This window comes from Hemitrygon akajei, chromosome 13, assembly GCF_048418815.1.
Source record: "Hemitrygon akajei chromosome 13, sHemAka1.3, whole genome shotgun sequence".
Classification (NCBI taxonomy): domain Eukaryota; kingdom Metazoa; phylum Chordata; class Chondrichthyes; order Myliobatiformes; family Dasyatidae; genus Hemitrygon; species Hemitrygon akajei.
In genome coordinates, this window is record NC_133136.1 from 31,470,930 (window position 1) to 31,487,744 (window position 16,815).

A 16,815-nucleotide genomic window follows, 5' to 3' on the forward strand; every position below is an offset into this window, starting at 1 on the left:
CAAGTCAATTGGGAAAATCAGTTTAGTAATGGATCTCAAGAGAGTGAGGTTGTTCAATGCTGAAGAGATAGCTTTTTAAAGCAGTTTGTCATTGAGCCTACTAGGGGATCAGCTACACTGGATTGAATGTTAAGTATTGAACCGGAGGTGATTAGGGAGCTGAAGGTAAAAGAACCCTTAGGAACCTGTGATCACAATATGATTGAGTACAACTTGAAATTTGATAGGGAGAAAATAAAGTCTGATGTAGCAGTATTTCAGTGGAGTAAGGGAAATTACAGTGGTATGAGAGAGGAGTTGGCCAAAATGAATTGGAAGGAGCTGCTGGCAGGGATGTCAGCAGAGCAGCAATGGTGTGCGTTTCTGAGGAAAATGAGGAAGGTGCAGGATATGTGTATTCCAAAATTAAAGAAATACTCCAGTGGTAAAATAGTACAACCGTGGCTGACAAGGGAAATCAAAGCTACTGTAAAAGCAAAAGAAAGAGCATACAACAAAGCAAAAATTAGTGGGAAGCTAGAGGATTACAGGGAGCAACTAAAAAAAATCTTTAGAAGGGAAAAGATGAAATATGAAAGCAAGCTAGCAAATAATATCAAAGTGGATAGTAAAAGTTTTTTCAAGTATGTTAAAAATAAAAGAGAAATTAGAGTGCATATAGGACCACTAGAAAATGAGGCAAGAGAAATAAAACGGGGGAAAAGGAGATAGCTGAACTAAGTGAGTATTTTGCATCAGCCTTCACTGTGGAAGACACTAGCAGTAAGCCTGATGTTGTAGTGTGTGAAGGAAGAGAAGTGGGTGCAATTACAGTTACAAGAGAGAAAGTGCTCAAAAAGCTGAAAGACCTAACGGTACGTAAGTCACCCGGACCAGAGGAACTACACCCTAGATCTCTGAAAGATGTAGAGTTAGAGATTGTGGTGGCATTAGAAATTATCTTTCAAAAATCATTGGACTCTGGCATGGTGCCAGAGGACTGCAAAACTGCAAATGTTACTCCACTCTTTAAGAAAGGAGGAAGGCAGCAGAAAGGAAATTATAGGCACAAAGTACACTGCAGATGCTGTGGTCAAATCAACACGTACAAACAAGCTGGATGAGCTCAGCAGGTCAGGCAGCATCCATTGAAACGAGCAGTCAACGTTTCAGGCCGACACCCTTTGTCAGGACTGAAGACGGAGGGGGCAGGGGCCCTATAAAGAAGGTGGGGGGAGGGTGGAAGGTGCCAGATGAAAAACCAATCAGAGGAAAGAATTTGATGTTCATACAAGGGGCTGGAGACTACCCAAACGGTATATGAGGTGTTGCTCCTCCAACCTGAGTTTGGCCTCATCATGGCAGTGGAGGAGGCCATGTATGGACATATCCAAATGGGAATGTGAAGCAGAGTTGAAGTGGGTGGCAACCGGGAGATCCTGTCTGTTATGGCGGACGGAGCGGAGGTGCTCAACAAAGCGGTCCCCCAAACTGTGTCGGATCTTGCCAATGTAGAGGAGGCCACACTGGGAGCATCAGATGCAATAGATGACCACAACAGACTCACAAGTGAAGTGTTGCCTCACCAGGAAGGACTGTTTGGGGCCCTGAATGGTGGTAAGAGAGGAGGTGTTGGGACAGGTGTAGCACTTACGCTTACCAGGTGGGAGATCCGTGGGGAGGGACGTGTGGACCAAGCGGTCACTGAGGGACCGATCTCTGCGAAAAACAGAGAGGGGTAGAGAGGGAAAGGTGTGCTTAGTGGTGGGGTCCTTTTGAAGGTGGCGGTAGTTGAGGAGGATAATATGCTGGATCCAGAGGCTGGTGGGGTGGTAGGTGAGGACAAGAGGAACACGGTCCCTGTTGTGATGACGGGAGGATGGGGTGAGGGCCGAAGTGTGGGAAATGGAGGAGCTGCGGGTGAGGGCATCATGGATGACGGCAGAAGGAAAACCATGATTCTTAAAGAAAGAGGACATTTGAGATGTCCTGGAACGGAAAGCCTCATCCTGGGAGCAGATGCGGCGGAGACGGAGGAACTGGGAATAGGGAATATCATTTTTACATTTGGCAGGGTGGGAAGAGGTATAATCAAGGTAGTATGGGAGTCAATGGGTTTATAGAAGATGTCAGTGGACAGTCTGTCTCCAAAGATGGAGACCGAGAGATCGAGAAAGGGGAGAGAAGTGTCCGAGTGGACCAAGTGAATTTGAGGGCTGGGTGAAAGTTAGAGGCAAAGTCAATGAAATTGACGAGATCAGTATGGGTGCAGGAAGCAGCAATGTAGCGAAGGAGAAGTTGGGGAGCAGTACCAGTATAGATTTGGAGCATAGACTGTTCCACATAACCCATGAAGAGGCAGGCATAGCTGGGGCCCATGAGAGTGCCCCTAGCTACACCCTTGGTCTGAAGAAAGTGGGAAGAGCCAAAAGAGAAGTTATTAAGTGTGAGTACCAGTTCTGCCAACCGGAGGAGTGGGGTGGTGTTGGGGAACTGGTGAGGTCTATTGTCAAGAAAGTAGCGGAGGGCTTTGAGGCCTTCTTGATGGGGAATTGAAGTGTATAAGGATTGGGCATCCACGGTGAAAATGAAGTGGTCGGGACCAGGGAACTGGAAGTTATTGAAGAGGTGGAGGGCATGGGATGTATCCCGGATGTAGGCAGGGAGGGACTGAACTATGGGTGACAAAATGGAGTCCAGGTAGGCAGATACAAGTTCGGTGGGGCAGGAGCAGGCCGAAACTATAGGCCTACCAGGACAGTCAGGCTTGTGGATCTTGAGGAGGAGGTAAAAACGAGCAGTGTGGGGTGTAGGAATTATGAGTATTTTGGCTGAGGATGGAAGGTCTCCGGAGTTGATAAGGGCAGTGATGGTACGGGGGACAATGGTTTGATGTTTTTTGGTGGGGTCCTGTTCCAGGGGTAAGTAAGAGGAGGTGTCAGAGAGCAGCCGTTTGGCCTCACTGAGGTAGAGGTCCGTCCGCCAGACTACTACGGCACCCACTTTGTGTGCGGGTTTGACAGTGAGGTTAGGATTAGTGCGGAGAGAGTGGAGGGCAGTGCGTTCAGAGGGAGTGAGGTTGGAACAGGAGAGAGGAGTGGTGAAGTTGAGACAGTTGATGTCTCGGCGACAGTTGGAGATGAAAAGATCGAGTGCAGGTAGAAGGCCCGGTGGGGGTGTCCAGGAGGAGGAGGGTTGAAGACAGGAGAAGGGGTCATCAACAGGGGGAGGAGAATCCTTGTTAAAGTAGTAGGCTCGGAGACATAGGCGACGGAAGAAGAGCTCAGCGTCATGCCGGGCATGGAACTCACTGAGGTGTGGACCCAGGGGAACAAAAGTGAGGCCCTTGCTAAGGACAGAAAGTTCTGCCTCAGAAAGGGAAGGTCAGAGGGGATGGTGAAGATATGGCAGGGGTTGGGGCTGGGGTCAGAGGAGGGTAAAGAGTGGGAGGTTTCAGAAGGGAGAGGGGGGCAGGATGTTCAGGGAGCGTGGGCTGAGGGGAAGATGAAGGATCAGAGGAATGGAGGGGGGATGAGGGGTGGAGGAAAGGTTGGGAGTCACAGGGAAGATAGGAGGTAGTAGAGGAATAAGCCTCCAGCCCTTTGGTATGAACATCGAATTCTTCAACTTCCGGTAATTCCCCCCTCTCCCTTCCCCCACCCCACTTTCACTCTGCCTCCTCTTCCAGCTGCCTATCACCTCTCTCATGACTCTGCCCTCTTCTACTACCCACAGTGCTTTCCCCTTACATTCCTTCTTCACCTCTCCTGCCTATCCCCTCCCTGCTTCCCCTCCCCACCCCTTGATCTTTCCTCTGATTGGTTTTTCACCTGGCACCTTCCACCCTCCCCGCACCTTCTTTATAGGGCCCCTGTCCCCTCCTTCTTCAGTCCTGACGAAGGGTCTCGGCCCGAAACATTGACTGCTCATTTCAACGGATGCTACCCGACCTGCTGAGTTCATCCAGCATGTTTGTACGTGAGGAAATTATAGACCAGCTAGCCTGACCTCAGTGGTTGGGAAGATATTCGAGTCAATTGTTAAGGATGAGGTGATGGCGTACTTGGTGACACAGGCCAAGATAGTACAAAGTCCTGCCTGATGAACCTGTTGGAATTCTTTGAGGAGATTACAGGTAGGACAGTTAAAGGGGATGTAGTGGATGTTGTATATTTGGACTTTTAGAAGGCCTTTGACAAGGTGCCACACATGAGACTGCTTACCAAGTTAAGAGCCCATGGTATTACAGGAAAGTTACTAACATGGTTAGAGCACTGGCCTCAGGATAGAGGGACACCCTTTCAAAACAGAGATCTGAAGAAATTCCTTTAGCCAAAGAGTGGGGGATTTATGGAATTTGTTGCCACATGCAGCTGTGGAGGCCAGGTCGTTGAGCGTATTAAAGGCAGAGATTGATAGGTTCTAGACTGGACATGGCATCAAAGGTTACAGGGAGCAGGCCGGGAACTGGGGTTGAGGAATTATATGGGTTAAGATGGAATACAAGAAAATAAAACACACTGGAAATCAGATATTTTCATCAGGTTGAAGTTAGTTAGAGGTGCTCTACACCATGGACAGGAAAGCATCAAGTTTCCATCTTGGGTTAAAATCACTTTAAAATCCTGACATTAGGTGATACATGTTCATGAATAAATTATATAAATTTCAATATTTTACATTTCACCATTCTGATCAAGGGTCTCACATCTAAAATATTACCTGTTCCTCTTCCTACCTAACCTGCTGTATATTTCCAGCTTTTTCAATTTTAATTCTACCAAAGGGCTGAATCTCCTTTCATCCAGGACTAAGGGATTTGTATATTAGGTCTAACAATGGGCATAGGCAATGGGTAAGTTTGAGGCAAACCAAATGGACAGAAGGAGAGTAAACATGAGGAAATCTGCAGATGCTGGAAATTCAAACAACACTCACAAAATGCTGGTGGAACACAGCAGGCCGGGCAACATCTATAAGGAGAAGCACTGTCAACGTTTCGGGCCGAGACCCTTCATCAGGACAGAAGGAGAGTATTAGGTTTATCATTCTCCTTCTCCTTCCATGGCTTTCCCCTGGACTTTCCCACCTGAAATTACTGCTACTTCCATTGAGACTCTTGTGAATCTGGGATAACTTGAGGATGTAGATTGTACGAGGCAAATCTTTCCATCTTTCCCCTAAGGTTATGTGCTATGCAACATAGCAGACCATTGCAGGAGGGAATTTCTAAAGGTATGTAACATGGATATCTCCAAAGTTTCAAAGTCACAAAGTAAATTTATTTTCAGAGTATAAACACTGAGATTCATTTTCCTGTGGGCATACTCAGCAAATCTGAGAATAATAACTGTTCTTTCAATAGGATCAATGAAAGATCAATCAGAATTCAGAAGTCCTTAAAGTAAGATCATTGGTTGAGGGAGCATCTCAATGGATGGACAAGTGAGTGTAGTTATCCCCATTTATTCAAGAGCCTGATGGTTGAGAGGTAGTCACTGTTCTTGAACTTGGTGGTGCAAGTCCTGAGGCTCTTGTACCTTCTACTTGATGGCAGCAGCGAGAAAAGAGCATGGTCTAGATGGTGATGATCTCTGATGGTTGATGCAGCTTTTCTATGACATTGTTTCTTTTTTTTAAAATTAGTTTTTTAATACATTTTCTACATAGCTACAGATTAAAAAAAAACCCAGATCGAAATGAAGAACATTGATACAGTGCAAAAATAAACATACAATAATAATATGATACAAAGAAAGATAATTGAGAAAGCACCCAAATTGAAGACATGTAAAATTGGCATCCTCCCCAAGCCCCGCAACAATAAAGAGCTCCAGACCAACCACAACACAGTATAGGGAATATAAATCAGGACAATCAAACCCCCAAAACTGTAAATACACTTAGCAACAGAAGATATTAATGCCTACTACCAACAAAAAAAAGGAGCTGAAAGCAAGGGACCGAAAAAAAACCCTAGCTAAGAGGAAGGTTATGAAAGTACTCAATAAAAGGTCCCCAGACCTTATGGAACTTTAAATCCGAATTAAGAACTGAATAATGAATTTTTTCAAGGTCTAAGCAGGCCATAATATCGTTAAGCCATTGAGCATGCGTGGGCGGGGCAACATCTCTCCATCTAAGGAGGATTAAACGTCTAGCCAGGAGAGAAGCAAAAGATAATATTCGACACTTAGTCAAACTCAGACGTAAATCTGTCTCGCCCCAGAAACCGAACAAAGCAATTAAAGCGTTAGGTTCTAGGTGGTGATTCAGAATATACGATAACGTTATGAAGACATCTTTCCAAAATTTCTCCAAGCTAGGACAAAACCAGTACATATGAATGAGAGAGGCCTCGCCCCTTTTACATTTATCACAAAGTGGACTAATGTTAGGGTAAAATCGAAATAATTTAGATTTAGACATATGGGCTCTATGAACAATCTTAAACTGTAAAAGGCAATGGCAAGCACAAAGAGAGGTTGAATTAACCAATTTGAGAATCGAGTCCCAAGTCTCATCAGATAGGGAGGTATTTAGATCGTGCTCCCATGCCATTTTAATTTTATCCACAGGGGCACATCGTAAGGCTGCTAATTTATCACGAATAAATGATATTAAACCTTTACCTAGTGGATTAATAGAAAGAAATAAGTCCATAACATTTTTCTCAGGCATTTCAGGGAAGTTAGGAATTAAAGGAGTAATAAAGTGTTTAATTTGGAGATATCTAAAAAAATGAGCATTGGGCAGATTGAACTTAGCAGAGAGCTGTTGAAAAGAAGCGAAGCGATCATCAATAAAAAGATCTTCAAAATGTCTAATGCCCTTCCTATACCAATCATGGAATGCTGAGTCATACGTAGTAGGTAAAAAAAGGTGATTATGTAAAATAGGGCTAGAAAGGGAAAAACCATGGAAACCATAAAATTTCCTAAACTGAGCCCATATACGCAAAGTGTGTCTAACAAGAGGATTAACTATTAATCTGGACAAACTACTAGGGAGTACAGAGCCAAGAAGTGCAGAGATAGATAATTCTTTAGTGGAGCTCAACTCCATTGCCACCCAGTTAGGACACTCGGGCTGGCCATGGAAAAAGGCCATGGTAGCACAGGTAGCACAGCGTATATTGGCTGCCCAATAATATAAACGAAAGTTAGGTAAAGCCATGCCACCCTCTTTTTTAGATTTTTGGAGATAAGCTTTATTAATTCTAGAGCGCTTATTCTTCCACAGATATGACAAAATAATAGAGTCTAAGGAATCAAAAAAAGATTTAGGAATGAAAATTGGGATTGATTGAAATAAATATAAAAGTTTAGGGAGAACATACATTTTAACAACATTAATACAACCTACCAAAGACATAGAAAGAGGTGACCATTGTAACAGACTCTGTTTAATAGTATATGAAAGATTGGCAAAATTTTCACGAAAGAGATCTTTAAACTTCCTTGTAACTGTAATCCCAAGATAAATAAATTGATTATGAACTACTTTAAAAGGGAGATCACTAAATGTTAATTCTTGTGCTTCTTTATTAATTGAGAAAAGTTCGCTCTTATGTAAATTGAGTTTATATCCAGAGAGCTGGCTAAACTGGTCAAGAAGTGAAAACATTGGAGGTAAGGATGTAGATGGATTTGAGAGAAAAAGTAATAAGTCATCAGCATAAAGAGAAACTTTATGCTCAACACCCCCTCTCCAAATCCCGGTCAGTTCAGGACAGTTTCGAAATGCTATCGCCAAAGGTTCTATAGCCAAATCAAAGAGAAAAGGACTTAAAGGGCATCCCTGACGAGTGCCACGTTTGAGCTTAAATAACTGGGATTTCTGAAAATTAGTCAAAACAGAGGCAGTAGGACACAAATACAGCAATTTGATCCAAGAGATAAAACTTTGACCAAAGTCAAATTTTTCTAAAACTGCAAAAAGGTAGTTCCACTCTATACGATCAAATGCTTTCTCTGCATCGAGGGAAATAACACATTCAGGAATCCCAGTTGGAGGTGAATATAAAATGTTAAATAAGCGCCGCATGTTAAAAAAAGGGAGACGGTTTTTAATAAATCCAGTTTGATCATCAGAAATAACAGAGGGAATAACAGTTTCTAATCTATAAGCCAAGATTTTAACATCAACATTAAGCAAAGAGATCGGCCTATACTAGGAACACTCTGTTGGGTCTTTACCCTTTTTTAATAAAAGAATAATAGATGCCTCATTAAAAGAGGGTGGCAATTGGCCGTAATTAAACGAGTCAGATAATACTGAGAGTAACTGAGGAGAGAGAAGTGAAGAGACTGATTTATAAAATTCTACGGGGAACCCATCAGGTCCAGGAGATTTCCCTGAAGACAATGCAGAAATTGCAAAAGATATTTCTTCTGATGATATAGGCGCATTAAGTTTGGCTTTAAAATCAGATGAAAGTGAAGGAATATTCAGATTATTTAAAAAATGATCAAAAGAGATATTGTCATTCAAAGATTCAGAGGAATAAAGTCGAGAATAGAAATTTTTAAATGCGTCATTGATTTCTAAGTGATCCGATGTAAAGTCTCCATTCACCTTCCGGATCTTTGTAATATGTTGTTTGGCTTTGGAACGCCTCAGCTGATTGGCTAGAAATTTACCAGATTTGTCGCCATGGATATAAAAGCAACTCTTATTTTCAAGAAGTTGGCATTCGACAGGTTTAGTAGACAGAAAATTAAATTTAGTTTGAAGTTCTACACGCTTCTTGTATAGTTCAGAATTCTTAGTTTGAGCATACAGTTGATCCAAATCTTTAATCTAATTAATGAGGTCTAATCGATCTGCACAGGACTTTCTATTAAGATTTGCTGTATAAGAGATTATTTGGCCCCTCAAATATGCTTTCATGGCATCCCAGACAATCAGGGATGACACTTCAGGTGATGTATTGGTGTTAAAATAAAAGGTTATCTGATCCTTAATAAATTTTAGAAAATTATCATCCGATAATAAAATCGAATCAAACCGCCAGTGTTTATTCCTCTGAGGGAGACCAGGAAAATTTAAAGACAGAGTGATTGGGGCATGGTCAGAAATCAGTATACTGTGATAATCACAAGAATAGACAAATGGAATGAGTTGATTATCAAGTAAGAAGTAATCAATTCTAGTAAAGGTGTGGTGAACATGTGAAAAAAAAGAATAACCTCTCTCAGTAGGATGAAGGAAACGCCATATATCAGAGATACCATAATTAGAGAGAAACAATTGAATAGCTAAGGCAGATTTAGTAGGTGGTCTAGTAACAGAGGACGATCGATCCAAATTAGGATCTAACCAACAATTGAAATCACCACCCAGTATAAGAGAGTATGAGTTTAAGTCTGGTAGTGAGGAGAAAAAACATTCAAAAAAATTAACATCATCAAAATTGGGGGCATACAGGTTTGCTAGTACAACTTTAGTATTATATAGTTTACCAGAAACAATAATAAAACGGCCATTTGTATCAGATATCTTATTATGGAGTTCAAAAGGAATATTTGAGTTAATAAGGATGGAGACCCCCCTAGCTTTGGCGGCAAAGGATGAATGAAAATGCTGACCTGCCCACTTTGACAGAAGCCGGGAGTTATCAAAACAACTAATATGAGTTTCTTGAAGGAAAGCAATGTCAGCTTTGAGTTGTTTAATATGTGAGAAGACCTTCCTTCTTTTAACAGGGTGATTCAATCCCTTTACATTCCAGCTCACAAATCAGAATCAGACTTTAATCGCCAAGTACCTATGCACATACAAGGAATTTACTTCCGGCAGATGTTGTCTCCCTGCTCATAACAATAATAATGATAGATATAAATGAAAATATAAATTATACATACAGGTAGTGCAATCCAAGTAATAGTTAGCCGACAGTTAACCGGCAGTTAACTGTTCAGCAAAGTGACCGCAGTAGGGAAAAAATTTCTCCAGTGCCTATTAGTCTTAGTCTGGAGGGATCTGAAGCACCTACCAGATGGAAGCAGATCAAACAGTCCGTGCGCAGGATGGGAGGAGTCCTTTATGAAAGTGTATTAACCATTATCAATTGTTAGTGCGTAGAAGGCAGCAGGCATATAAAAAGTCAAGCAGTACAATAACAGTCTGGGAGCAAAAATGTAAACATAGATTCGCAGAATCAAAATAGAAACATGTCCTGAGTAACAAAGGAAAGCAAAGGAAACAGTGAGTAGTGTTGGAACTGGAGAACCCACCCCACCCAAAACTAGACCGCTACCAAAAAAATGCAGCCCAAGTATGACTTCCAGTTCTGTGTCATTAACAACAGTTCCGTATAAATACTATAGCAAATGGTAACTAGTTTATGCACTAGAAAACATAATAACAAATAGGAACAACTTCAGCAGAAGTATAAGACTTAATACAAAGAAAATCAAAAGAAAACCAAAACTAACCTACCCGCGAAAAATTATAGAAGATCAAAAGAAAAAAAGGGAGGGAGAACAGAGGGAAATTATAGATTCGAAGAGAGTACTTATCAACCATTTACAGGGAAAAAAAAGGCAAAACTTAAACTATGAATCAACCAACAGAGATGCCTTCAATATAAACTCCAAACCTCCAAAACAAGTTAAAGTCAATTGTAGATCTCTATAGATAAAGTTATACAAGAATAAAATAGATTACATAAGTACAATCTAAACGTCCGCAGGGAAACATTAATCTCGGATTATCTATTTAGAAAAAACGCACCAGGTCCAGGGAGAGATTGTCTACAGCCCTTAGAGTTTCAATAGATCATGGCTGGCTTTTTCAAGTACAGTCTGAGTCCGGAAAAAATAGCTTTACTACGAGAGGTACTTATCCACCATTTTAGAAGGTCAGACCGGGTTCCTAAGAAGACGGGATGGCCGGAAGACTTCCAACAAATGCCTCAGCATCCTTCACTGATTTAAACCACTTATATTCTCCAGTAGTAAGTGTAATTCGAAGGTCAGCTGGGTTCCGAAGGGAGGGTCTGAGACCACGATCAAAAAGCACTTTCATTACACCTTTAAACTCAGCACGCATCTTCAGAACCTGGGGGGCAAAATCCTCCACAAAACAAATGACTGTATTTTGAAAAGCAAAAGTACCTCTGCGGCGTGCCTCCATAATCAAACGGTTTTTCACCAGGTATTGATGAAAGCACAAAATTACCAGCCGTGGGTGGGAACCCAGAATTGCACGGGGAACGTAGATCCTGTGTGCCCTTTCAAGCTCAGGTGGAGTCGGGAGAAATTCCTTCCAAAAAATCTCACAGAGAAAATCGGAAAAAAAATTCACGGGAGAGCCCTGTTCGGTGGCCTCTGGCAAACCAAGAATTCGTAGATTACAACGTCTGCTACGGTTTTCAAGATCCACCATTTTGGAAAAAAGTTTACAATTCTGCTGCTCTAGGCTGGAGCAGAGAGTCTCAAAATATTGAACACGGCGTTTTAAATCTTCAGAAGTTGAGTCGATGCGAGATAAATATTCAGCACGTTCGTCCACTCTAGCGTTGATCCGATCCAATTTGACATCCAGCTGGTTGAAAGTAGTTCTAAGTTCCTTTAAAATATCTTGTCGATGCTGTTCCAAAGCAGCGAAAATGTCAGCCAGCAAATCCGTAGAAGTTTCCTTTTTCCCGGTTTTAGTACTTTTGTTAGACATTATAAGATAGATGTGTTCGCAGGCAAGTAAAAGAAACCTAATAAAATACCTAACTAAGGTTTAAGAATGGAGACATGTAGTGCAAAGGTAGGGAGAATGACGGAGCAAAAGTTCGGAGCAGCTAAACAGTCGCCATCTTACCGGAAGTCCCACAACATTGTTTCATGTAGATGTGCTCAATATTTGGGAAGGCTTTACCCATGATGTACTAGGCTGAATCCACTACCTTTTGTAGGATTTTCCACTCAAAAGCATTGGAGTTTCTATTCCAAGCTATGATGCAGCCAGCCAATACACTCTCCTCTATACATCTATAGAAGTTTGTTTAAGTTTTAGATGCTGTGGGAAATCTCCACAGACTCCTAATGAAGTAGAGGCACTGGCATGCTTTCTTTGCAATTGCACTTACCTGCTGAGTCCTCTGAAATAATAACACCCAGGAATTTAAAGTTGCCGATCCTCCCCACCTCTGATCCTCCAATGAGGACTGGCTCCTGGACCTCTGATTTTTCTCCCATGAAGTCTACAAGCAGTTCCTTGGTCTTACTGACATTGATTGAGAGGTTGTTGTTATGACAAACTTTCAGTTTCCCTCCTGTATACTGATACATCACCTCTTTTGATTCAGCCTACAACACCGATGTCATCATCAAAATTGAATATGGCATTGGAGCTGTGCTTAGCCACACAGTTATAGGTATAAAACAATTAGAGCTATAGCTAATAAAGAGCATTTTATGATGTATGCATCTTTGCTGTCCAGATGTTTCAGGAGTGAGTGAAGAGCCAATGAGATGGCATCTGCAGTGGACCTGTTACTCTGGTAGGCAAATCGGAGCAGATCCAAGTTGCCTTTCAGGCAGGAGCTGATATTTGGAAGTTTGGTTGATTGCTGAGCTTGGCAAAATGTTGGCAGATATTTAGCTCTGATTGAAAAGCCACCATCACTGTGCAGTTAAAGATGCTGTCTCCTCTGAATGCCAGCTTACATACTCCTCCGGGGTCCGAATTGATATTGATTAGCCACCATGATCTGGTTGGCTGGTTTGAAATACGGTGAACAGTTTAGCAGCAGAAGATTCTGACTGGCTAGCTTTGAGGGAGGTCCGTTGGAAGTGTTTCTATATAAGCCAGCATTCTGAGGAGACAACACCTTCAATTGCACACTGATGATGACTTCTCGATTGGAGTTGAAACGTCTGCAAACATTTTGCCAAGCTCAGCGAGCAACAAAACATCCACATGGCCAAACTGAGCTACCAATATTCTGCAATATTTCAGGAGCAGATATGTTTCATCACCAGCCTCTCAAAATACTTTATCGCTGTGGATGTAAGTGCAACTGGGTAAAAGTCACCACACTCTTCTTTTTCTCTTGGCGTGTCACACCAGACAATCAGCCATTCTTGTCTGGCGCATGGTGTCAGGATTGGTCTCCAGTCGCTAAAAAAAAATTTAAAAATGCACTCTTCTTGGGCACCGGTATAACTGAAGCCTGCTTGAAGCAGGTGGGTACCACACACTGCTGAAGCGAGAGGCTGAAGATAGATAGATAGATAGATAGATAGATAGATAGATAGATACTTTATTCATCCCCATGGGGAAATTCAACTTTTTTCCAATGTCCCATACACTTGTTGTAGCAAAACTAATTACATACAATACTTAACTCAGTAAAAAATATGATATGCATCTAAATCACTATCTCAAAAAGCATTAATAATAGCTTTTAAAAAGTTCTTAAGTCCTGGCGGTAGAATTGTAAAGCCTAATGGCATTGGGGAGTATTGACCTCTTCATCCTGTCTGAGGAGCATTGCATCGATAGTAACCTGTCGCTGAAACTGCTTCTCTGTCTCTGGATGGTGCTATGTAGAGGATGTTCAGAGTTATCCATAATTGACCGTAGCCTACTCAGCGCCCTTCGCTCAGCTACCGATGTTAAACTCTCCAGTACTTTGCCCAGTACTGTGATCACACCAGCCAGTTAGTCAGCAAAAGTCCTCAGTTCGTGGCCGGGAATCCCGTCTGATCTGGATGCTTTCTGTGGATTCGCCCTCCTGAAGTCAGCTCCAGACATGAGGAGCAAATAAAAGTCTGAATGCCCCATACAATATATAATATTTTGATCATGCTCTTGTAGACTGAGGTTGTGGAGAGATAATATTAATAGCTTTGGAGCTGATTTAAACTTTCATCTCAGTTGAAATATACTGCATGTGTTGGAACATTAGAATATTTGAGAATTATAATATGGCAGAAAACAAATGCCCTGAAAAAGCATAAAGTTGATTGACTGTCTTGCTTTACTTGCACATGCCAAAATCCCGAACTTGCTTGCATTTGTAGAGGTAAATGCTGATATTTCAGTATGGTGCCACAGGTATTTACCAACAAGCTTCTACCCAATGTTTCCACAGGAAGATCTACCATCAGATCTCAACATTATTCACAATGTCCGTGTTATCTCTGATTTTCTAGTGACAATAAAATATGTTGTTTTTTCCTACTTGCATTCTGCTCCCACCCTGCCATTGTATTTTAGCATTAAATTTGAATGTTAAATTTATAAAGTACCAGTCTATAACAAAGATCCAATATTTCAGCAGTCCTGATGAAGGTTCTCAGCCTGGAATGTCGACTGCTTACTTTTTCCATAGATGCCACCTGGCCTGCTGAATTCCTCCAGCACTCTGTGTGTGCTGCTCCAATATTTCCCATTTGTTTCATTTCCATACTAACAAATCCACAAATCCAGCACACTGGAAGCAGCAAAATGAAAATGTGCAGCTATTAATACATCTCCTGCATACAGATCCAATGCCTGCCTCTCGTCTCGCCTTCATTAAAATTTCAAGTGGGTGGGTTGGCTGAGGGAGAAGTGAAGGTTTTGTAGGGCTGTAGAGTTTGCACTTCAGCATTTTGTTTTTTAGTATTTTAAGTTTTATCCCCTGTGAATTATAAATAAACTTGATGAAGTAGATCAATCTCCAACAGTTATTTCAGATGAATGTAGCATCTAAAACTCCAGCATACATTTTGAGGAAAATTTCCATTCTGCCTGGTGACCTATACTTTAGAATCAAAACTAATGGAAAATTTTAAGCATGAAATACAGTCTTCAACTTGCCAATCTTGGCAGAGGTTTCTAAGCCAGAATGCATTTCAGTTTCAATGCACTAACACTACTGAACATGATTGAAAGCATTTGCCAGCTTTCGCACATTCCACTGTTCCTATTGGTTATAGAAACAAATAGCAGTTCACCGTAATTGGACAAAACTAGGGAGTTTATCAGTAAATGGCAAGTGGACTTCGAATCTACTAGATGGGAAGAATTGTATTCAGCCAGATGATAATTTAAAGTAAAACAATCAATAGGGTTGAATAGTCAATAATCCTAGGTAAATAGCTTCTGACAAACACATTATCAAGAATTCACAGGCAGCAATTAAAGATGAGTGTTCACACTGATCACTGAATGAAGGACATCCAGCAATGCAACATTAAGGTGAAGTATGGAAGCATATTTTACAATCTACTGATGTCACACTAGAGTAGACTACATTGTGTTTGTGACGTTATCTATTTGAATATTTCTAAATTAGTCAAACCTTTGAGCAAATATACTAATAGTTTGATTCTGTTAAAGTATTTTTATTGTTATGAGTTGAAGTATTTTTATTTTTATTTATATTTCCTGTTTTTAACATCTCGGGCAAAAATTTATTGTGTTCTAAAGTTAATAAATCAACTTTTAAATATCCATCTGAATTCTGCTTAGACCATAAGACATAGAATAGAATTGGACCATTTGACTCATCAAGTCTGTTCTCCCATTCAATCATGGCTGATTTATTTTCCCTCTCAACCCCATTCTCCTTACTCCTCCCTGTAACCTTTGACACCTTTACCAATCAGGAACTTATCAACTACCAATTTACCCAATGACTCGATCTCCGCTGCCATCTGTTGCAAAGAATTCCACAGATTCGCCACCCCCAGCTAAAGAATTTCCTCCTCATCTTTTTAGCTTTTGATTTAATTTGCAAATCCTCTATTTTGGCACCATGCCTGTACTGAAAGCAAAATTATGTTTTTCAGTAATGCATGGAGAAAGGAAAATCATTTGATCCTCAATTAAATGGCTCTTTGCAGTTTTGCAAAGACTTGAAAAGTTACTCAAACTTGGTTCTCCTTCACAACACTGACAGGATAAACCGATTGTCCCAGGATATAGATGATGTTATACCCGGCTTTAAGTCTGCTTCCTGCAAATATTCTCCCAAGCTTCCCAACTGCTTCTTTCAGCATGAGAATTCCTCTTAATGTTTCTCCTAACATTCAGATCCAGATAGCCTTAGTCTCTCCAGTACAGAGATAGGGGAATGACATAGGTTAGCAATGTTATGAGTAAATTGCTATTGCAATGAAGATGACATAATGCCATAGGTATAGTTCAAAGTTTAATAATGAAGGTTAAATAGGTAGAGGAAAAAGAAACGTAGTCCTCTGGCAGAGATTTCTAAGACCAGAGAGCATAGGTTTAGGTATGACAGGGTGATCTAATAACTTTTATCATGTGGAGAGTGGTTATAATTTAGAATAAACATTTAAGAAACACTTAAATCCTCATGATAGAGTAAGTGGACCAAGTGGTGGTAAATGGGGTTAGTTTGGAAAAGTACTTGATCACCAGCAAATGCATGGTGCTTCTGTGCTGTCCCTCACTCTAATACACCAATAATATGAACATTACAGTACAGCCTGAGATAATGGCCAGGCAGGTGGTTATTATTCATGGAAAGGTTGAAGAATACTGACCATGAAAGTCTTTCTGTACCTATCTCCCCAGAGCAGTAGACCATGCATTTGTGTTCTAATTGGCATATATTGGCACTGCAACTCAAATTCGGAATTTGACTTTGTGTGATATTGGACAAATCACTGAAAGCAAATTTGTTTGTTTTTCATCAACTCCACTTTTTATTTCCATTGGAGTCAATTTAGCTATCTCACATTTAACATTATCACAATGTCAATATCAACTACCTCACATCATGATTCAAGACCATTATATACTTTTTTGAATTCTCTTCTCTTTGCAAATTACTCCATTCTTTTGGCCTTCTGAGAACAAAAGCAAAAAAATCTTGCCCTG

General features: G+C 41.0%; 1 protein-coding gene across 3 annotated transcripts in view; it reads left to right on the forward strand.

Moving 5' to 3' along the window:
* Positions 1 to 16,815, forward strand: part of LOC140737735 (urea transporter 2-like) — a 139,504-nt gene that overhangs the window by 44,149 nt on the left and 78,540 nt on the right. Inside the window, exon 1 of one of the 3 annotated variants that reach the window (XM_073064323.1) lies at positions 14,988 to 15,165. The exons of the other annotated variants lie outside the window; for them this stretch is intronic. Within the exon in view, the coding sequence (XP_072920424.1) occupies positions 15,136 to 15,165 (30 nt within the window). The 5' untranslated portion in view covers positions 14,988 to 15,135. Of the gene's footprint in view, positions 1 to 14,987; positions 15,166 to 16,815 lie in introns of those variants that run through there. 3 annotated transcript variants of the gene reach the window in all.